We start from the raw sequence: 23,612 nt of genomic DNA, 5'->3' as shown, positions 1-23,612 counted from the left end.
TCAAAACTTTCAGTATAGGTTGGGAAACCACAAGCTAAATCAGCTATTTCAAATGCTGAAATAGGAGTAAAGGAGCCACTTGCAACCAATTTAATACACTCTAGCAGGTAAAAAGGATCATTGGGAATAATTTAAAGAGGAGAAAGTTTTGGGTGAACTGTCCCTTTAATGTGTTTGCAGTTGGTAAAAAAAGCAATTGTAGAGTAAAAATGTATGAAAATTAGCTTTTTAAGTTTTTTTTGTGTATATTAAAGCTGTGATGTTGTGTTTTGAAGCCACCACCTAATAAAATGGGTTGAGCTTGTAGGTATAATCAGATCTCATTACTGTATCATATTGTGTACATATACCTGCTTCTTTATCTTATATCTGTCCATAAAACAATCACCAGTATTTGGAGAGAACAATGGAAAATCAACATTGTATTACCTTATATCCCACTGGGAGTGTAATTTCTTTTGCTCGCTGTGTTTACAAAGCTTATCTATAGCTTGGACCTGCGGCCACAAACTTTCAAAATAGGTGGGGATACCACATGCTAAATCAACTATTTAAAATGCCAATATAAGGGTAAAGGAGCTACTTGTAAACAATCTAATACACTCCAGCAGATAAAGTGGATCAATGGGAACAAATTAAAAGGGAAAACATTTTTGAGAAAACTGTCCCTTTAACCCTGCTTCCTTGTTGCCAATCTTGCAAGAGGAGGGCGAGTATCATGACAGAAGCCATAGAGACTGTTCATAGAGACTGTGCAACCTGACCTACAGGAAACGCCCCTCACAAACCCAGAGCTGTCACTGTATGTAGATAGTTCTTGCTATTACACAGAGGAAAGGTAAAAGGTAGCAGGCTATGCAGTGGTTTCTGACGCTTAAGTAATAGAATCAGGCCCCATACAGGTTGCATCAGCCCAAGTGGCTGAGTTAATTGCCCTTATCCGTGCATGCAAGATAGCAACAAGTAAATCAGCTAACATCTATACAGACTTGCGCTATGCTTTTGGAGTATTGCATGACTTTGGAGCATTGTGGAAACTAAGAGGTTCATTACTGCAGCAGGGACTCCCATCAAAAATGCCACATAAGTCAGAGATCTGCTACATGCCCTCTTGTTACCATCCTTTTTAGCTGTTATAAAGGTAGCTGCACACACAAAGGGAACAGATGACATTACGAAAGGAAATGCACAAGCAGGCTTGGCTGCAAAGCAAGCTGCTATACACAGTCCAGGATCATACGTGCCCTTACCTGAAGCAGACTCCCAGGAAAGTCCACGAATATGTCTGGAGACTGAGGGTTTGCCCACAACCATTTGCCTACTTTCCAAGCATCTTTGATGCTTTCAAAAACGCAAGTCTATCAGCCCAGGAAAAAAATCACACAAAGCAGCATGTAAATAATTAATACACTGATTAATTAACCCCAACTTTTCAATAAACCCCCTTCAGATGATATTTACCCTCGATCCTATCAAGGTATAAAGGAGCCACACTGTGACCCTGTTTTATGTGTAAAAATTGAAATGATCTTACCTCCAGGATCCATGCTGTGGAACAGAACACAGCCTCTCAAGTGTGACAGTCTTATAGCGCTCCTGACAGACTTGAGTGAGAGAAAGCAGGCAGTGAAACTCGTCAACACTGATTGCTTAGGAGCTGTTAGCAGTAGTCTTGATGGTTTCGCAGAAAAACTTTCCTGCATTTCCAGACTCTAACGTTCATCAATACTCTCACTGAGAGGTTGACATGACTACTTAAAACTCCAGTCCTATCACGAAGGGCAGATACCCTTTTTCAGGACTCTCCAAGTCTTCTGACACTTCTTTGCCACCTCCTAACTTGACGAAAGGCAAAAAATGACTGGGGTAATGAGGAAGTGGGATGGATATTTAAGCCTTTGGCTGGAGTGTGTCTGCCTCCACCTGGTGGCCAGGTGTTGTATTTCCCAAAAGGAATGAAGCTGTGGACTCTCCCTATCTGAGGAAGGAAAAATATGTTGTCCAAAAGTTTCTGAGAACGTGAAGTTTTATCTTTTTTCGAACAAGGATCACAACTGAACACAAAAACGGATTGGTTAACTTCATGTGGTATAAAAAAAAAAAAAGGAACACACTTTGGTACTTCTAATACAATAGAATGCGTATAAAATAAATTTGATAAATAAATCAACATACCGGCATAAAGTTATGTTCATTGGATTTTCATTTGGCATGCTCTTTTCTTTAAAATCTGAAACATTAAAAATAGAAAGGCTACTGCTTATATATCCATCCATGAGTGAATGCTCGTATTCAGAATAAGCGTAGTAATAAACCAAGCGAGGGATCATGTCTGATGTAAAGGCAACAATAAAAGCCTGGAAAAAAAAAAGAAAAAGAAATGAACATTTAATTTAATATTAGTTTAACATATAGGATTATTAAAATGATCACATATATAAGCATTTTTGTATTCATGGTTGAAAAATCTATTGCAAGAAAATTATTCCACTAATCAAGTGGATGAAAATATACTGTTAGAAGAAAATAGCATAACCCTAATATGGACACTTTTTACTTACAGTTTAATAAAAAGATATGGGGCTAGATTATGAGTGGTGCGCTAATAGTTACGCACAAGCGATAAGGGGTTTATCATGGGTGTTTGTTTAGGTTTTCCAATTGTATTACAAGTTGAAAGTAAACGTGATCGCTTGAGCGCAATTGCAATTTATGCCAGGAACTAAACAAAAGAGGGTCACAAAACACATCAAAAATACATGACAAAGTACTGTTACACTCATAACACCATCTAATTAGAATTATTCTAAAAAAAGAGGCGCAAAAAAATTATAAGGGCTTAAAGATATGAGATCTCAGGTGTTAGAAGAAAAAAAAGGTAGTCAAAGGGCTTTAACCTAGAGATACATACATATACATCTCAAAAACAGAATTTATGCTTACCTGATAAATTTCTTTCTTTTGCGATGTACCGAGTCCACGGATTCATCCTAACTTGTGGGATATTGTCCTTCCTGACAGGAAGTAGCAAAGAGAGCACCACAGCAGAGCTGTCTATATAGCTCCCCCCTTAACTCCACCCACCAGTCATTCGACCGAAGGCCAAGGAAGAAAAGGAGAAACTATAAGGTGCAGAGGTGACTGAAGTTTACATAAAAAAATACTATCTGCCTTGAATAGACAGGGCGGGCCGTGGACTCGGTACATCGCAAAAGAAAGAAATTTATTAGGTAAGCATTCATTTTGTTTTCTTTTGCATGATGTACCGAGTCCACGGATTCATCCTAACTTGTGGGATACCAATACCAAAGCTTTAGGACACGGATGAAGGGAGGGACAAGACAGGAACCCAAACGGAAGGCACCACTGCTTGCAAAACCTTTCTCCCAAAAATAGCCTCAGAAGACGCAAAAGTATCAAATTTATAAAATTTTGAAAAGGTATGAAGAGACGACCATGTCGCAGCCTTACAAATCTGTTCAACAGAAGCATCATTTTTAAAAGCCCATGTGGAAGCTACCGCTCTAGTAGAATGAGCTGTAATCCTTTCAGGAGGCTGCTGTCCAGCAGTCTCATAAGCCAAACGGATGATGCTTTTCATCCAAAAGGAAAGAGAAGTCGCCGTAGCCTTTTGACCCCTACGCTTTCCAGAATAGACAACAAACAAAGAAGATGTTCGACGAAAATCTTTAGTTGCCTGCAAATAAAATTTCAAAGCACGAACCACGTCCAAGTTGTGCAAGAGACGTTCCTTCTTACAAGCCCAGAGGCAGAACTTTTCTTCACTTCCTGCGATGAGATTTGTTTAGTAAAAAATTTTCTGCAGGTAATTTTTATATAAAATAAAATTTTAAATTAGACAGTTACACTAAGGCACCAGTTCAACTGCAATGTGTTGGTTAACTGAAGAATAAAACATTTTTTAATGCTTTATAAATAATTGCATTGCAAATTAGCTGCATACAAAAAAAAAGAAATTTTAAAATGTCTCTTGAATAAATCTGTTTCCTTTTCTCTTGGTCTAACATAGAAATGTAGTAATAAAAAAGATGCAATGATCATACGGATGTCTTACATTCAGAATAAACAGCTTTGCAGACTGGGAAAGGCTAGGGGGAGGGTATGAAAAAATCTCTGAGAGCCGGTCAAAAAGCAATGTTTTGCTGCTTTGCAGCGCTACTGCATATTTGACAACTCGCTTCAAACAGCACTTTGCTCTTGATGCACTGTGTTAAGGAAAACTTAAACACTGCAACCACAGCACAGCACTGTTTGAAGAGAACTGTCTAATGTGGAGCAGCACTACAAAGTTCAAGTACTAACAGTTCCTGCATGTGTCCTGTTTTTTCTGCAGACAGGCTGCATTTTCTGCGATGACATCTCAGATCACTGTATGTTCTGCCTTGGGGCTTACAAGAAGGATTAAGACACAGAGAAGGAACAACAATTTCTTGATTGATATTCCTGTTAGTAACAACCTTAGGTAGGAACCCAGGGGCTTGGTACGCAAAACCACCTTATCAGCATGGGACACAAGATAAGGAGAGTCACATTGTAATGCAGATAGTTCAGAAACTCTTCGAGCTGAAGAGATAGCAACTAGGAACACAACTTTCCAAGATAAAAGCTTAATATCTATGGAATGCATGGGTTCAAACGGAACCCCCTGAAGAACTCTAAGAACTAAATTTAGACTCCATAGCGGAGCAATAATTCACATAACAAACTGAGTGCCCACAAAAAATTAACCCTTTATGCAAGCTAGTAAAAACCTCTGATAACACTAGGATTACTGCTTACCCTTCCCCTAATGGGGACACTGTCAGCTTTTCTGAGTTAACACAGTCTCTGCAGAAAATATGACTGAACATACCTCATTGCTGTATAGCAAGAAATCGTTCCTCACACTGAAGTTATCCTGTACTCCTCAGCTTCTGTGGGAACAGCAGTGGACCTTAGTTACAAATGCTAAGATCATCATCCTCCAGGCAGAAATCTTCATCTATGTCCTGCCTGAGAGTAAATAGTACAACACCGGTACCATTTAAAAATAACAAACACTTGATTGAAGATAAAATAAAACAGTTTAACACCACTTCTCTTTACTTTTCCTGCTTAGAGCCAGCAAAGAGAATGACTGGGGGGTGGAGTTAAGGGGGGAGCTATATAGACAGCTCTGCTGTGGTGCTCTCTTTGCTACTTCCTGTCAGGAAGGACAATATCCCACAAGTTAGGATGAATCCGTGGACTCGGTACATCATGCAAAAGAAATATGGATATTTATGTATAATTTAACAGGACATTTAAATTACAAAGAATTTTAGTGGTTAAACATGTAGTAAAAAATGGAATTGGTTTGTAAAAATATAATATGCAGCTTCAAATATGCCCCTAAATCATGTGACAGCTATAAGCGAATCACAGACATATATGTATGAATTCTTGCACATGCTCAGTAGGAGCAGGTGTCTTAGAAAGTGATTGAAAGATTGTGTACATTTTGATAAAAAACATTTTGATAAAAAAAAAAAATAATTACAATTTATGTCTGTTAATTTCATACTCAGAATCATGAAAGTTTAATTTCTATCTGTCTTAATGACTTGTAAAATTAATTTTCTCCTGTCATTTCAATGTTTCTATAGAACACAGATTAACATTTGAACACTACATCCAAATATTTATCCCCAAAATTTGTACTGAATAAATATTCAAATGTTAATATTCAAATGTCAAATTAGGTTTCCTTCTATATAAATAGAAAAACATAATTTATGTAAGAACTTACCTGATAAATTCATTTCTTTCATATTAGCAAGAGTCCATGAGCTAGTGACGTATGGGATATACATTCCTACCAGGAGGGGCAAAGTTTCCCAAACCTTAAAATGCCTATAAATACACCCCTCACCACACCCACAATTCAGTTTAACGAATAGCCAAGAAGTGGGGTGATAAGAAAAAAGTGCGAAAGCATATAAAATAAGGAATTGGAATAATTGTGCTTTATACAAAATCATAACCACCACAAAAAAAGGGCGGGCCTCATGGACTCTTGCTAATATGAAAGAAATGAATTTATCAGGTAAGTTCTTACATAAATTATGTTTTCTTTCATGTAATTAGCAAGAGTCCATGAGCTAGTGACGTATGGGATAATGACTACCCAAGAAGTGGATCTTTCCACACAAGAGTCACTAGAGAGGGAGGGATAAAATAAAGACAGCCAATTCCTGCTGAAAATAATCCACACCCAAAATAAAGTTTAATGAAAAACATAAGCAGAAGATTCAAACTGAAACAGCTGCCTGAAGTACTTTTCTACCAAAAACTGCTTCAGAAGAAGAAAATACATCAAAATGGTAGAATTTAGTAAAAGTATGCAAAGAGGACCAAGTCGCTGCTTTGCAGATCTGGTCAACCGAAGCTTCATTCCTAAACGCCCAGGAAGTAGAAACTGACCTAGTAGAATGAGCTGTAATTCTCTGAGGCGGAGTTTTACCCGACTCAACATAGGCAAGATGAATTAAAGATTTCAACCAAGATGCCAAAGAAATGGCAGAAGCTTTCTGGCCTTTTCTAGAACCGGAAAAAATAACAAATAGACTAGAAGTCTTACGAAAAGATTTCGTAGCTTCAACATAATATTTCAAAGCTCTAACAACATCCAAAGAATGCAACGATTTCTCCTTAGAATTCTTAGGATTAGGACATAATGAAGGAACCACAATTTCTCTACTAATGTTGTTGGAATTCACAACTTTAGGTAAAAATTCAAAAGAAGTTCGCAACACCGCCTTATCCTGATGAAAAATCAGAAAAGGAGACTCACAAGAAAGAGCAGATAATTCAGAAACTCTTCTGGCAGAAGAGATGGCCAAAAGGAACAAAAAACTTTCCAAGAAAGTAATTTAATATCCAATGAATGCATAGGTTCAAATGGAGGAGTTTGAAGAGCCCCCAGAACCAAATTCAAACTCCAAGGAGGAGAAATTGACTTAATGACAGGCTTTATACGAACCAAAGCTTGTACAAAACAATGAATATCAGGAAGAATAGCAATCTTTCTGTGAAAAAGAACAGAAAGAGCAGAGATTTGACCTTTCAAGGAACTTGCGGACAAACCCTTATCTAAACCATCCTGAAGAATACTGTAATATTCTCGGTATTCTAAAAGAATGCCAAGAAAAATGATGAGAAAGACACCAAGAAATATAAGTCTTCCAGACTCTATAATATATCTCTCTGGATACAGATGTACGAGCCTGTAACATAGTATTAATCACAGAGTCAGAGAAACCTCTTTGACCAAGAATCAAGCGTTCAATCGCCATACCTTTAAATTTAAGGATTTCAGATCCTGATGGAAAAAAAGGACCTTGAGACAAAAGGTCTGGTCTTAACGGAAGAGTCCACGGTTGGCAAGAGGCCATCCGGACAAGATCCGCATACCAAAACCTGTAAGGCCATGCCGGAGCTACCAGCAGAACAAACGAGCATTCCTTCAGAATCTTGGAGGTTACTCTTGGAAGAAGAACTAGAGGCGGAAAGATATAGGGAGGATGATACTTCCAAGGAAGTGATAATGCATCCACTGCCTCCGCCTGAGGATCCCGGGATCTGGACAGATACCTGGGAAGTTTCTTGTTTAGATGAGAAGCCATCAGATCTATTTCTGGAAGTTCCTACATTTGAACAATCTGAAGAAATACCTCTGGGTGAAGAGACCATTCGCCCGGATGCAACGTTTGACGACTGAGATAATCCGCTTTCCAATTGTCCATACCTGGGATATGAACCGCAGAGATTAGACAGGAGCTGGATTCCGCCCAAACCAAAATTCGAGATACTTCTTTCATAGCCAGAGGACTGTGAGTCCCTCCTTGATGATTGATGTATGCCACAGTTGTGACATTGTCTATCTGAAAACAAATGAACAACTCTCTCTTCAGAAGAGGCCAAGACTGAAGAGCTCTGAAAATTGCACGGAGTTCCAAAATATTGATCGGAAATCTCACCTCCTGAGATTCCCAAACCCCTTGTGCCGTCAGATACCCCCACACAGCTCCCCAACCTGTAAGACTTGCATCTGTTGAGATTATAGTCCAGGTCGGAAGAACAAAGAAGCCCCCTGAACTAAACGATGGTGATCTGTCCACCATGTCAGAGAGTGTTGTAAAATCGGTTTAAAGATATTAATTGAGATATCTTTGAGTAATCCCTGCACCATTGGTTCAGCATACAGAGCTGAAGAGGTCGCATGTGAAAACGAGCAAAGGAGATCGCATCGGATGCGGCAGTCCTAAGACCCAACATTTCCATGCATAAGGCTACCAAAGGGAATGATTGTGACTGAAGGTTTTGACAAGCTGATATCAATGTTAAACTTCTCTTGTCTGACAAGGACAGAGTCATAGACACTGAATTTATCTAGAAACCTAAAAAGGTTACCCTTGTCTGAGGAATCAATGAACTGATTGGTAAATTGATCCTCCAACCATGAACTTGAAGAAACAACACAAGTCGATTCGTATAAGATTCTTCGAAAATGAGAAGACTGAGCAAATACCAAGATATCGTCCAAATAAGGAAATACCAAAACCCTATTCTCTGATTACAGAAAGAAGGGCACTGAGAACCTTTGAAAAAAATTCTTGGAACTGAGGCTAAGCCAAACGGTAGAGCCACAAAACTGGTAATGCTTGTCTAAAAAGAGAATCTCAGACACTAAAAGTGATCTGGATGAATCGGAATATGCAGATACACATCCTGTAAATCTATTGTAGACATATAATGCCCTTGCTAAACAAAAGGCAGGATAGTCCTACAGTAACCATCTTGAATGTTGGTATCCTAACATAATGATTCAATAATGATAGATCCGGAACTGGTCTGAAGGAATTGACCTTCTTTGGTACAATGAAGAGATAAAATAAGATCCCAGCCCCTGTTCCAGAACTGGAACTGGCATAAATACTCCAGCCAACTCTAGATCTGAAACACATTTCAGAAATGCTGAGCCTTTGCTGTGTTAACTGGGACACGGGAAAGAAAAGAATCTCTTAGCAGGAGGCCTTAACTTGAAGCCAATTCTGTACCTTTCTGAAACAATGTTTCTGAAACCAGAGATTAAGAACGGAATTGATCCAAATTTCTTTGAAGAAAACGTAATCTGCCCCATACCAGCTGAGCTGGAATAAGGGCCGCACCTTCATAGGTACTTAGGAGCTGGCTATAGGTTTCTATAAGGCTTGGATATATTCCAAACTGGAAATAGTTTCCAAACTGATACCGCTCCTGAGGATGAAGGATCAGGCTTTTGTTCCTTGTGAGGAAAGGAACGAAAATGATTATTTACCCTGGAAAGAAAGGGAAAGCAAAGTTGACTTAGAAGACATGTCAGCATTCCAAGTTTAATCCATAAAGCTATTCTAGCTAAAATAGCTAGAGACATATACCTGACATCAACTCTAATGATATCAAAAGATGGTATCACCAATAAAATTATTAGCATGTTATAGAATAAAAATAATGCTATAAAATTATGATCTGTTACTTGTTGCGCTAAAGCTTCTAACCAAAAAGTTGAAGCTGCAGCAACATCCGCTAAAAATATAGCAGGTCTAAGAAGATTACCTGAACATAAGTAAGCTTTTCTTAGAAAGGAATCAATTTTCCTATCTAAAGGATCCTTAAATGAAGTACTATCTGCCGTAGGAATAGTAGTACATTAGCAGGAGTAGAGACAGCCCCATAACCTTAGGGATTTTTGTCCCAAAAAACTCTAATCTGTCAGATGGCACAGGATATAATTTGCTTAAACGTCTAGAAGGAGTAAATAAATTACCCAAATTATTCCATTCCCTGGAAATTACTTCAGAAATAGCATCAGGGAGATAAAACACTTCTGGAATAACTACAGGAGATTTAAAAACCTTATTTAAACGTTTACATTTAGTATCAAGAGGACCAGAATCCTCTATTTCTAATGCAAATAACACTTCTTTAAGTAAAGAACAAATAAATTCCATCTTGAACAAATACAAAGATTTATCAGCATCAACCTCTGAGACAGAAACCTCAGAACCAGAAGAACCATTATCAGAATGATGATGTTCATTTAAAAATTCATCTGAAAAAAAGAGAAGTTTTAAAAGACTTTTATGTATACTAGAAGGAAAAATAACAGACATAGCCTTCTTAATGGATTTAAAAAATAAAATCTCTTATGTTATCAGGAACACTCTGAAAATTAGATGTTGACGGAACAGCAACAGGTAATGTAACAGTACTAAAGGAAATTTTATCTGCATTAATAAGTTTGACATGACATGCAATACAAATAACAGCTGGAGAAACAGATACCAAAAGTTTATAGCAGATACACTTAGCTTGGTAGCTCCAGCATTGTGCAGTGATTTTCCTGAAGTATCTTCTGACTCAGTTGCAACGTGGAACATCTTGCAATATGTAAAAGAAAAAAACAACATATAAAGCAAAATTGATCAAATTCCTTAAATGACAGTTTCAGGAATGGGAAAAAATGCCAAAGAACAAGCTTCTAGCAACCAGAAGCAATAAAAAATGAGACTTAAATAATGTGGAGACAAAAGTGACGCCCATATTTTTTCGCGCCAAATAAGACGCCCACATTATTTGGCGCCTAAATGCTTTTTGGCGCCAAAAATGACGCCACATCCGGAACGCCGACATTTTTGGCGCAAAATAACGTCAAAGAATGACGCAACTTCCGGCGACACGTATGACGCCGGAAACGGAAATAGAATTTTTGCGCCAAAAAAGTCAGCGCCAAAAATGACGCAATAAAATGAAGCATTTTCAGCCCCCGCGAGCCTAACAGCCCACAGGGAAAAAGTCAAATTTTAAGGTAAAAAATGTTAAATTAAAATGCATTATCCCAAATATGAAACTGACTGTCTGAAAAATAAGGAAAGTTGAACATTCTGAGTCAAGGCAAATAAATGTTTGAATACATATATTTAGAACTTTATAAACAAAGTGCCCAACCATAGCTAGGAGTGTCACAGAAAATAAGACTTACTTACCCCAGGACACTCATCTACATATAGCAGATAGCCAAACCAGTACTGAAACGAGAATCAGCAGAGGTAATGGTATATATAAGAGTATATCGTCGATCTGAAAAGGGAGGTAAGAGATGAATCTCTACGACCGATAACAGAGAACCTATGAAATAGACCCCTTAGAAGGAGATCACTGCATTCAAATAGGCAATACTCTCCTCACATCCCTCTGACATTCACTGCACGCTGAGAGGAAAACCGGGCTCCAACTTGCTGCGGAGCGCATATCAACGTAGAATCTAGCACAAACTTACTTCACCACCTCCATCGGAGGCAAAGTTTGTAAAAACTGAATTGTGGGTGTGGTGAGGGGTGTATTTATAGGCATTTTAAGGTTTGGGAAACTTTGCCCCTCCTGGTAGGAATGTATATCCCATACGTCACTAGCTCATGGACTCTTGCTAATTACATGAAAGAAATTCATTTTTGTTGTTGTTGCAAATTTACAATATTTTACAGGGGTCAAACAAAATTAGTTTCCTCTTTAGACCACTTCTCAGAAGTCCTTATACTACACCTTGCTTTCAAAAGGACAGTAAGCACCTTGAGATTTTAATATAAAATGTTTACTCTAGCTTAGCAAAACAACTTTGTAAGATTGAAAATTTCCACAGGAATAGGGCCCTAAATCCCTCCTTTATGTTTGTAAATTTTGTCCTGTCTCTTACAAGTCTTATATTGTTTTATTTAAATTAATTGTATCCATGGACAGCGCTGTGGAATATGTTGGCGCTTCATAAATAAAGTATAATAATATAATAATAATAATATACTTTTTCACTGATTTTGTCCCCTTTCTATGTAATTTAGCTCTGAAAATTGAGGATTTTTTAATTAATTCTAAGAGAAGGAAATGCAGACTGCAGAATTCTCAAGGCTAAGATAAACCTGTTACATATCTTCTAATTACCTCCAGCAAAAAACTGAGAGAAACAAGTGCTTACTTACCTAACATAAAAAAACAATATTTATGCTTACCTGATAAATTATTTCCAGGCATGGAGAGTCCACAACACATTTTAATTACTAGTGGGATATTCACTCCTGGCCAGTAGGAGGAGGCAAAGAGCACCCCAGCAGAGCTGTTAAAGGGACACTGAACCCAATTTTTTACTTTCGCGATTCAGATAGAGCATGAAATTTTAACCAACTTTCTAATTTACTCCTATTATCAATTTTTCTTCATTCTCTTGGTAACTTTATTTGAAATGCAATAATGTAAGTTTAGATGCCGGCCCATTTTTGGTGAACAACCTGGGTTGTTCTTGCTGATTGGTGGATACATTTATCTACCAATATAAAAGTGCTGTCCAGAGTTCTGAACCCAAAAAAAAAAACACCTTAGATTAATTCTTTCAAATAAAGATAGCAAGAGAACGAAGAAAAATTGATAATAGGAGTAAATTAGAAAGTTGCTTAAAATTTGCATGCTCTATCTGAATCACGAAAGAAAAAAAATTGAGTTCAGTGTCCCTTCCCTTACCCATAACCTCCAGTCATTCGGCCAAAGGGAAACGGAAAGAGAAGATAACACAAGGATAGAGGGGTGCCCGAGGACTAGAAAAAAAATCTGCCGTCTTAATTGAATAAGGGTGGGTCGTGGACTCTCCATACCCGGAAATAAATTTAGCAGGTAAGCATAAATTCTGTTTTCTTTCCTATGGCATGGAGAGTCCACAAAACCTTATAATTACTAGTGGGAACCAATACCCAAGCTAGAGGACACAGAATGAATAGGGAGAGAGAACAAGACAGGCAGACCTAAACTGAAGGCACCACCGCTTGAAGAACTTTTTTTTCCCAAAAGAAGTCTCAGCTGAGGCAAAAGTATCAAAATGATACTTAACAGCTCTGCTGTGGTGCTATTTGCCTCCTCCTGGTGGCCAGGAGTGAATATCCCACTAGCAATTAGAATTTTTCGTGGACTCTCCATGCCATAGGAAAGAAAAAGGAATACCAAAAACAAGGGGTCATTTTCTTAAAGGGAAATGATTTATATAGAGCATTCATTTTTAAGCAACGTTTACTATAACTAATTTTCTTATCAACTTTTCTTCTCTCTCTTTGTACTCTTTGTTGAAAAGCAGACAGGTAAAGTCAGGCGTGTGCACATGTCTACAGCACTATATGGCAGCAGTTATGCATGAATGTTATACATTTGCAAAAGTACAAGATGGCAGTCCTGCCATATAGAGCTCCAGATAAGTGCTTGCTACCTATAGAAAGAGAAGCAATTTGCCAGTAATGAAGAGCTCAGTAGCTTGTTTTTATTGCCTGGTACCACCTGGGAGCCCAATTGTGCTGTTTACAGACTAGAATTTTCCTTAAATATATCAGTCTGATGCCGCCTAGCAAGGTCAGTTCAGACACAAGATACCAGGCGATTATCCTCTGTAACAATCATCTGTTATTGCCATTCCCCTTGCTTAAACTCCTTTGGGCATTGTCAGTAAGGTACAGCCATATCCTGAGTCTAAGCACATGGGGCAAGGAGTCCACATCTGGTTTCCCCCTCACCCTTAGGGACAATTCCCCCAGGGTCATAATACAAATACATACAGAAAGAGAAGCAATCTTCCAAAAACGAAAAGCACAACTGGGCTAAAAGAGGCTGCTCCCAGGTGGTGAATTGCCATAGAACAAGCTGCTGAGTTGTTTTTTATTCTTGATAGAGCACTTCTCTTTCTGTATGATTGTGCATGCTACCTATCTAGATATCTCTTCAACAAAGAATACCATGAGAATAAAACAAATTTGATAATTGTATGATCTGTCTGAATCACTAAAGAAAAATTCTGTTTCATGTCCCTTTTAGTAAGAAATGTGAGAAAGCAGTTTCCTACCGAAAGCGTGGTTGATTCATAGTAAACACAAGGACCGTAAAATAATTTTAAAAATGCCTGGGATACACATAAGGCTATTCTAAGAAATAAGTATGTTTATACTGTGCATGTAACTTAGGGAAACTTTTAGTTCTTGTCTACTTTCAAATGCTATGTTTCTATAACTCTGGGTAGCCTTATCATATCCAGTCTCATGCCGGGCTGAGGCAAGTGGTCAGTGACTTTGGCTATTGAAAAAATAAATTTATGCTTACCTGATAAATTGATTTTTTTCTATGGTACGACGAGTCCACGGATTCATCCTTTACTTGTGGGATATTATCCTCCTGATAACAGGAAGTGGCAAAGAGCACCACAGCAGAGCTGTCTATATAGCTCCTCCCTTAGCTCCACCCCCCAGTCATTCGACCGAAGGTACAGGAAGAAAAAGGAGAAACTAAAAGGTGCAGAGGTGACTGAAGTTTTGAATCAAAAAAATATAATCTGTTTTAAAATGACAGGGCGGGCCGTGGACTCGTCGTACCATAGAAGAAATCAATTTATCAGGTAAGCAGAAATTTATTTTTCTTCTATAAGGTACGACAAGTCCACGGATTCATCCTTTACTTGTGGGATACAATACCAAAGCTATAGGACACGGATGAACGGGAGGGACAAGACAGAGGCCTGAACACAGGGCACCACTGCTTGAAGAACTTTTCTCTCAAAAATAGCCTCCGAAGAAGCAAAAGTATCAAATTTGTAAAATTTGGAAAAGGTATGAAGTGAAGACCAAGTCGCAGCCTTACAAATCTATTCAACAGAAGCATCATTTTTAAAAGCCCATGTGGAAGCCACCGCTCTAGTAGAGTGAGCTGTAATTCTTTCAGGAGGCTGCTGTCCAGCAGTCTCGTATGCCAAACGGATGATGCTTTTCAGCCAAAAAGAAAGAGAGGTAGCCGTAGCTTTTTGACCTCTACACTTTCCAGAATAGACAACAAACAGAGTAGATGTTTGACGGAAATCTTTGGTCGCTTGCAAGTAAAACTTCAAAGCACGAACCACGTCCAAGTTGTGAAACAGACGCTCCTTCTTAGAGGAAGGATTAGGACACAGGGAAGGGACAACAATTTCCTGATTAATATTCTTATTAGTAACAACCTTAGGAAGGAATCCAGGTTTGGTACGCAAAACCACCTTATCAGAATGGAAATCAAGATAAGGCGAGTCGCATTGCAATGCAGATAGTTCAGAAACTCTTCGAGCCGAAGAGATAGCAACTAAAAACAGAACTTTCCAAGATAGAAGCTTAATATCTATGGAATGCATAGGTTCAAACGGAACCCCTTGAAGAACTTTAAGAACTAAATTCAAACTCCATGGCGGAGCAACAGGTTTAAACACAGGCTTGATTCTAACTAAAGCCTGACAGAACGACTGAACGTCTGGAATATCTGCCAGACGCTTGTGCAGTAAAATTGACAAAGCAGATATCTGTCCCTTTAAGGAACTAGCTGATAACCCCTTCTCCAATCCTTCTTGGAGAAAGGACAAAATCCTAGGAATCCTGATCTTATTCCATGAGTAGCCTTTGGATTTGCACCAATAAAGATATTTACGCCATATCTTATGATAAATTTTCCTAGTGACAGGCTTTCGAGCCTGAATCAAGGTATCTATAGAATTAAGCGTTCAATCTCCAAGCAGTCAGCCACAGAGAAACTAGATTTGGATGCTGGAACGGACCTTGAACGAGAAGGTCCTGTCTCAGTGGCAGAGTCTACGGTGGTAGAGATGACATGTCCACCAGATCTTCATACCAAGTCCTGCGTGGCCACGCAGGTGCTATCAAAATCCCCGAAGCTCTCTCCTGTTTGATTCTGGAAATCAGACGAGGAAGGAGAGGAAATGGTGGAAAAACATAAGCCAGGTTGAATGACCAAGGTACTGCTAGAGCATCTATCAGTACTGCTTGAGGATCCCTTGAACTGGACCCGTAACAAGGAAGTTTGGCTTTCTGACGAGATGCCATCATATCCAATTCTGGTGGGCCGCATTGATGAATCAATTGTGCAAACACCTCCGCATGAAGTTCCCACTCCCCCGGATGAAAAGTCTGACGACTTAGAAAATCCGCTTCCCAGTTCTCCACTCCTGGGATATAGATTGCTGATATATGGCAAGAGTGAGCCTCTGCCCATCAAATTATTTTGGAAACCTCTATCATCGCTAGAGAACTCTTTGTTCCCCCCCGATGATTGATATATGCTACAGTCGTGATATTGTCCGACTTGAATCTTATAAATCTGGCCAAAGCTAGAATATTTATCGGGAGGAGAGCCTCCTACTGAGTCCACATACCCTGTGCTTTCAAGGAAATCCAGACTGCACTCCAGCCCAATAGGCTGGCGTCCGTCGTCACTATGACCCATGCTGGCCTGCGGAAACACATTCCCTGGGACAGATGATCCTGTGACAACCACCAAAGAAGAGAGTCTCTGGTCTCCTAATCCAGATTTATCTGAGGAGATAAATTTGCATAATCCCCATTCCACTGATTGAGCATGAATAGTTGCAGTGGTCTGAGAAGCAAGCGAGCAAACGGAACTGTGTCCATTGCCGCTACCATTAGTCAGATTACCTCCATACACTGAGCCACGGACGGCCAAGGAATGGAATGAAGAGCTCGGCAGGTGGTTAAAATCTTTGATTTCCTGACCTCCGTCAGAAAATTTTTCATGTCGACCGAATCTATCAGAGTTCCCAGGAATGGAACTCTTGTGAGGGGAATAAGTGAACTCTTTTTTTACGTTCACCTTCCACCCGTGAGATCTTAGAAAAGCCAACACGATGTCCGTATGAGATTTGGCTAGTTGGTAAGTTGACGCCTGAATTAAGATATCGCCTCGATAAGGCGCCACTGCTATGCCCCGCGGCCTTAAGACCGCCAGAAGGGACCCTAGCACCTTTGTGAAAATTCTGGGAGCTGTGGCCAACCCGAAGGAAAGAGCCACAAACTGGTAATGCTTGTCCAGAAAGGCGAACCTGAGGAACTGGTGATGATCTTTGTGGATAGGGATGTGCAGATACGCATCCTTTAAATCCACGGTGGTCATATATTGACCCTCCTGGATCATTGGTAAAATAGTCCGAATGGTCTCCATCTTAAAGGATGGGACTCTGAGGAATTTGTTTAGGATCTTGAGATCAAAAATTGGTCTGAAGGTTCCCTCTTTTTCGGGAACCACAAACAGATTGGAGTAAAACCCCTGCCCCTGTTCTGATTTTGGAAATGGGCATATTACTCCCATGGTATATAGGTCTTCTACACAGCATAAGAACTCCTCTCTTTTTGTCTGGTTTACAGACAATCGAGAAAGATGGAATCTCCCCCTTGGAGGAGAATCTTTGAAATCCAGAAGATACCCCTGGGTCACAATTTCTAAAGCCCAGTAGTCCTGAACGTCTCTTGCCCAAGCCTGAGCAAAGAGAGAAAGTCTGCCCCCTACTAGATCCGGTCCCGGATTGGGGGCTGCCCCTTCATGCTGTCTTGGTGGCAGCCGCGGGCTTCTTGGCCTGTTTACCCTTGTTCCAAGTTTGGTTAGGTCTCCAGACTGACTTGGATTGAGCAAAATTCCCCTCCTGCTTTGTGGCAGGGGAAGAGGTAGAGGGACCACCTTTGAAGTTTCGAAAGGAACGAAAATTATTTTGTTTGGTCCTCATCTTTTTTGTCTTATCCTGAGGAAGGGCATGGCCTTTTCCTCCAGTGATGTCTGCAATGATCTCTTTCAGTTCAGGCCCAAATAGGGTCTTACCCTTGAAAGGGATGGTTAAAAGCTTAGATTTTGATGATACGTCAGCAGACCAGGACTTAAGTCATAACGCTCTACGCGCTAGAATAGCAAAACCTGAATTCTTTGCCGCTAATTTAGCCATTTGAAAAGCGGCATCTGTAATGAAAGAATTAGCTAGCTTAAGAGCTCTAATTCTATCCAGAATATCATCTAATCGGGTCTCAACCTGAAGAGCCTCCTCTAGAGCCTCAAACCAAAATGCAGCTGCAGTAGTTATAGGAACAATGCACGCTATAGGTTGCAGAAGAAAACCCTGATGAATAAATATTTTCTTTAGAAGACCCTCTAATTTTTTATCCATAGGATCTTTGAAAGCACAACTGTCCTTAATAGGTATAGTTGTATGCTTAGCCAGGGTAGAAATAGCTCCCTCAACCTTAGGGACCGTCTGCCACGAATCCCTAAAGGTGTCTGATATGGGAAACATTTTCTTAAAGGTAGGAGGGGGAGAAAAGGGAATACCTGGTCTATCCCACTCCTTTGTAACAATGTCCGAAATCCTCTTAGGGACCGGAAAAATATTAGTGTAAGTAGGAACCTCTAGATATCTATCCATTTTACACAATTTCTCTGGTGGAACTACAATAGGGTCACAATCATCCAGAGTCGCTAAAACCTCCCTGAGCAACAGGCGGAGGTGCTCTAGCTTAAATTTAAAAGCCGTCATATCTGAATCTGTCTGAGGGAACATCTTTCCTGAATCAGAAATCTCTCCCTCAGGCAACAAATCCCTCACCCCCAACTCAGAACATTGTGAGGGTACATCGGAGATGGCTAATAAAGCGTCAGAGGGCTCAGCATTTACTCTTACACCGGACCTACTGCGCTTCCCCTGCAACCCAGGCAGCTTAGATAATACCTCTGTGAGGGCAGTATTCATAGCTGTGGCCATATCTTGCAGGGTGAAAGAATTAGACACACTAGAAGAACTTGGCGTCGCTTGTGCGGGCGTTAATGGTTGTGACACTTGAGGAGAATTAGATGGCATAACCTGATTCCCTTCTGACTGAGAATCATCCTGCAACTTACTTTTATAAGCTAAAATAAGTTCTTTGCAATTAATTGCCCTTTCAGTGCATGAGGGACACATTTTAAGTGGGGGTTCCACAATGGCTTCTAAACACATTGAACATTGGCTTTCCTCAATGTCAAAAGAGTCAATAAGTGTCGGCACTTAGAGTAACAGGTTACTATGGCAATAAACAAATGCCCCCTTTATGCCTTCAGACGTGGTGTAAGCCTAAGTAATATACTTGCTCCTACACAGCTTAGAGTCAGGGATGAGGTAGGCTCATCCTGGACTTGTCAGTTACCATAGATTGAATATTGGGGCAAACCCAAGAAATATCTATCTTGAAAACAAAATTAAAGATAGAGCAAATGAATTTGAGGGGGTATCTTTTATCACCCAATACAGTAACCAATTCCATCAAATCTGCAATATTGTTAAGAAACACTTCAATATTCTTAAAGCAGATGATGGCTTGGTAGATAGTTTCAAAAGGGTGCAGATATGCCTTCAGACGTGGTGTAAGCCTATGTAATATACTTGCTCCTACACAGCTTAGAGTCAGGGATGAGGTAGGCTCATCCTGGATGACATTTAAAGGCACCTATAGATGTAATTTTGCTCAGTGTACTGCCTGTGAATTTTTACAACAGGGAGAAGGCTTTAGAAGCTGCATAACTGGAGAGACCTTTCGACATTTCTCTTGTTTGAATTGCAGAACAAAGTTCGCAATCTATTTATTGACCTGCATAGAGTGCAATATACAGTATACAGGGCTCACAACCAGAGAGACTAGGGAAAGGATTAGGGAACACATCTCAAATATCAAAAATGGTAAACTTACTACACCTCTGGTCCAGCATTTTAAAACCTGTCATCATACAAGTATTAAGACATTTAGATGGACCATTATAGAACAGGTCAAAACAAACAAACAAGGTGGTGACAGGGAGAAGTTGCTGGCAAAAAGAGAAGTATTTTGGATACACAGACTCAGGACCAGAGTCCCAGAAGGGTTAAATTCAGAATTTGACCTGATAAATTTCTGGGAATAAATTTCTGGTCCTGGGTCTGTGTTTCCATATTTGAATTATGTAAATATATCTCTAAATCCTTATATATCCGTATAGCATAGATTGTAAATTTTACACATTAAAGCATTTTGTATATATATGCATTAAAGAATAATATGGGTATATATGCAAGCTTTATGCTTCTTAGCACTAAGATAAAAATTCTCTCTTTTGTTGATTTCATTTTGTATTTGTTTATAATGTATATACACATTTATTAGACAAATTGGAAGGAGGTATTTTGAATGTTTTCTATCCTCTTCAAGTTTTCAGATTTATTAACAAGTATTGATGTGACTTTGATTATATTATATTACATATATTGGGATCCAATTTCCAATAATTGTTTAGTTTAATTCTCTTACATACAGTTGATTGTTTAAGTTTAGAATTCATAAATGATTGTATCTATCACACTTTTGAAATGGGACAATTGTTATCCTGTTGTATTCAATATGAGGAGAGCTGGATCTAGCTTCACTTCAGGTATGGTTTTAATCATTTTTAACCAATCAGGTAACAGGAACCAGTATATAAGACTGGTGCACACCTGAGACTGCAGCTACGATTACGGCTTAATTGCCGAAACATGTCATCAGACAGTCACTGCAGTGAAGCTATCTCCATCCACTACATAGCTTGAGAATCCTGTATCCCTGGAGGGACAAAGATTTTTAATTGCAATAAAGAAACTTGAACTTACCACCGGCTGCCTGTGCACCTCATTTGTTTTTGCTGATTTTTCCTCAATGTCAGACATGTTAAACATGCTAGTAAGGACACAAACAGGCCTGAAAAAAACTTTATTTTAGTGAAAAAAATAACAATCTTAAAAAACAGTACTGCGCCTTTAAGAGAAAAAAGCATACACGTTCTGCAAAACAGCTTAAAAATAGTAAAATCGTTTAAATTTTTTGCATGAATACTCAAAATATGCAGCTACGTTTGCCCCACAAGGAAAGCAACACTTAACCCTTTATAGTGAAAAAACGGATAATTAGTAAGGCCTAATCCGGAAAAAACACCCCCTGCACCTCGCCACAGCCCTGCTGTGGCGCCTACCTGCCCTCAGGGATTGGAAAAATGGGGTTAAAGCTTCAATTTGGCCCAACACTTCCACAAGGGCCCACTGGAGTTGGAGCTTGCTGCTTGCTCTGTAAATACAAGTGCGCAACTGAGGCGCGAAAATAGGCTCCGCCCATCTCACTCGATGTTTTGCAGCCCAAATGAACCACACCAGAGCGGTCTGAAACTAGCCATGTGGGTTCTTCAACCCAAAAAAGAAGCCAAGTGTACCCTCCAATAAGCCTCAAAAACGTTACTACCAAAAAACATTATCAGCACTCCCAGTTCAATAAACGTTTGCCCACAAACATACAAACTCAGTGTCAACCATTTTTTATGAGCCCTTTATATGCAAGCTTAGTAATACCCCTCTTCTTTTAGGATTACTGCTTACCCTTACCCTCATGGGGATACTGTCAGCCATTCTGAAATACCACAGTCTCTCCAGAAAAATTGACTGAACATACCTCACTGCTATATAGCATGAAAACGTTCCTCACACTGAAGTTTCTTGTACTCCTCAGCCATTCTGTGGGAACTGCTCTGGATCTTAGTGACAAATGCTAAGATCATCAGCCTCCAGGCAGAAGTCTTCATCCACCTGCTGCCTGAGAGTAAATAGTACACACCGGTACCATTTAAAATACAAAATTCTTGCTTGAAGAAAATAAAAACTAACATTTTATCACCTCTTTCACTTTACCCTTCCTAGTACTTAGAGTAGGCAAAGAGAATGACTGGGGGGTGGAGTTAAGGGAGGCGCTATATAGATAGCTCTGCTGTGGTGCTCTTTGCCACTTCCTGTTAGCAGGATGATAATATCCCACAAGTAAAGGATGAATCTGTGGACTCATCGTACCTTATAGAAGAAAACAATTGTACCTACCAAAAGTGATCATTTGTTTTAGACATGCTTAGACTTAACTGCCATGTTATTCTATGACAAGTTATCAGAAATGTCTTAGGTGTTTAGTGTCCCTTAAAAGGGGACATTAAAACACTAATAAATGCTAAATGATTCAAACCAACGATTAGCCTGAGAATAACATTTAGATGTATATTTTAAATGATATTAGTTGCTTAAATATTGCATAAATAAGTAATGTTTTAGCTCCATAAAGTAATATGTTCTACAATGTTGTACAATGTTTCCTTTGTATAAAAAAACTGGTTATCTGCTCTCATTAGATTAATTAGGAACAGTCCTAAATCAGTTACTAGAGTAATCCTCTCAAAATGTTCACTGTCTCATTAGGCCAAGGGTGGTGAACTTTTTTGAGAGTATTTTCAAGTGCCAAAAGTACATTTTTCTTTACAGTTTAAAAGAAAATGATTTTGTTTTTAATAATTTTTTATAAATGTATACAAATATATTAACAAAGAGTCACAAGAAAAATATATTATTCATAACCAATAAAACCAAGCAGTTGTGGCAGGCAAGGGGTGTAGTACCAGCAAGTTTGGTATGAGTGCCACCTTAAAGTGACAGAAAGTCAAAACAAAACTTTCATGATTCAGATAGGGCATGCAATTTTAAACAACTTTCCAATTCACTTTTATCATCAAATTTGCTTTGTTCCCTTGGTGGTATTTTTGAAAAGCTAAACCTAGCTAGGCTCAAACTGATTTCTAAACAGTTGAAAACTGCCTCCTAGCTCAGAGCATTTTGAAAGTTTTTCACAGTTAGACTGTGCTAGTTCACATGTGTCATATTAGATAACATTGTGCTCAGTCCCGTGAAGTTATTTAGGAGTCTTCACTGATTGACTACACTGCATGTCTGTCAAAGGTACTTAGATAAGGAGGCTGTCTGCAAAGGCTTAGATACAAGGTAATCACAGAGGTAAAAAGTATATTAATATAACTGTGTTGGTTATGCAAAAACAGTGAATGGGTAATAAAAGGATTATCTATCTTTTTAAATAAGAACATTTTTGGTGTAGACTGTCCTTTTAAGCACTCATGCCATGTGCTCCTCATTCCTGATTTACATCTTATTCTTCAGAGATGACTAGAATTGACTCTAGCAGAATATATCCCATTGTCACATGTAGGTATGGCACTTACGTTTGTCACTACAGAGAGAATGGCCATGCCATTTAGGATTTCTTGCCACACTCCAATGCTGTGCGCTTTAGACGCCACTGGCCTCCTGAACTGTGTGGTCAACTTCCACGAGTCAACTCTAATCTCCAGGATGTTGTTCAGCAATGCAAGGAGTGGGGCCAGAGGAAAAGAGGCCACAAACAATGTAATAAATCCAAACTGAATAACTAGAAATAGAAAGAAAAGCAAAAAATGTGATGGATCAATAGCTACAGGCAGCAATGAATAGGTTAATATGATATTAGCTGTTAAGGGTTCACATTGACTTGATCTGCAAACTGCAGCACAGCACATCTATGCTCAGCTTCAACAGATTAGATAAACTCAATACCTTGCTTTATCTATGTCCTAAATAGATAGGTAGGTTAAAGGTGACAATACTATGCATTTTTTGTGTGTATTGTTTAGTGGTTTAAAAGCAGTCCAGGAAGAAATACTGTGTGTGTGCATATATTGCAATATACATACAATTTCTAAGTAGTCTGGAACAGGGCTTGAAATTTCCAGTGGTTCCGAATTGCAGCTGACCACTTAGATATTTAACATTTTCCTATCTTTAACAATGAGTGGAATAACTT

The 23,612-nt window shown here is 39.1% G+C and overlaps 1 protein-coding gene across 9 annotated transcripts in view; it reads right to left on the bottom strand.

Moving 5' to 3' along the window:
* The window catches only part of ANO5 (anoctamin 5), a 599,368-nt gene that overhangs the window by 59,413 nt on the left and 516,343 nt on the right, over positions 1-23,612 (bottom strand). For all 9 annotated transcript variants that reach the window (XM_053720371.1, XM_053720372.1, XM_053720374.1 and 6 more), the window contains 2 exons: positions 22,996-23,201; positions 2,176-2,357 (listed from right to left, as the gene is read on the bottom strand). In XM_053720371.1, coding sequence (XP_053576346.1) covers positions 2,176-2,357; positions 22,996-23,201 — 388 coding nt within the window. The remainder of the gene's footprint in view (positions 1-2,175; positions 2,358-22,995; positions 23,202-23,612) is intronic.

The sequence above is a fragment of the Bombina bombina genome, chromosome 7, assembly GCF_027579735.1.
Source record: "Bombina bombina isolate aBomBom1 chromosome 7, aBomBom1.pri, whole genome shotgun sequence".
Classification (NCBI taxonomy): Eukaryota; Metazoa; Chordata; class Amphibia; order Anura; family Bombinatoridae; genus Bombina; species Bombina bombina.
This window is presented reverse-complemented; position numbering and strand designations above follow the sequence as displayed.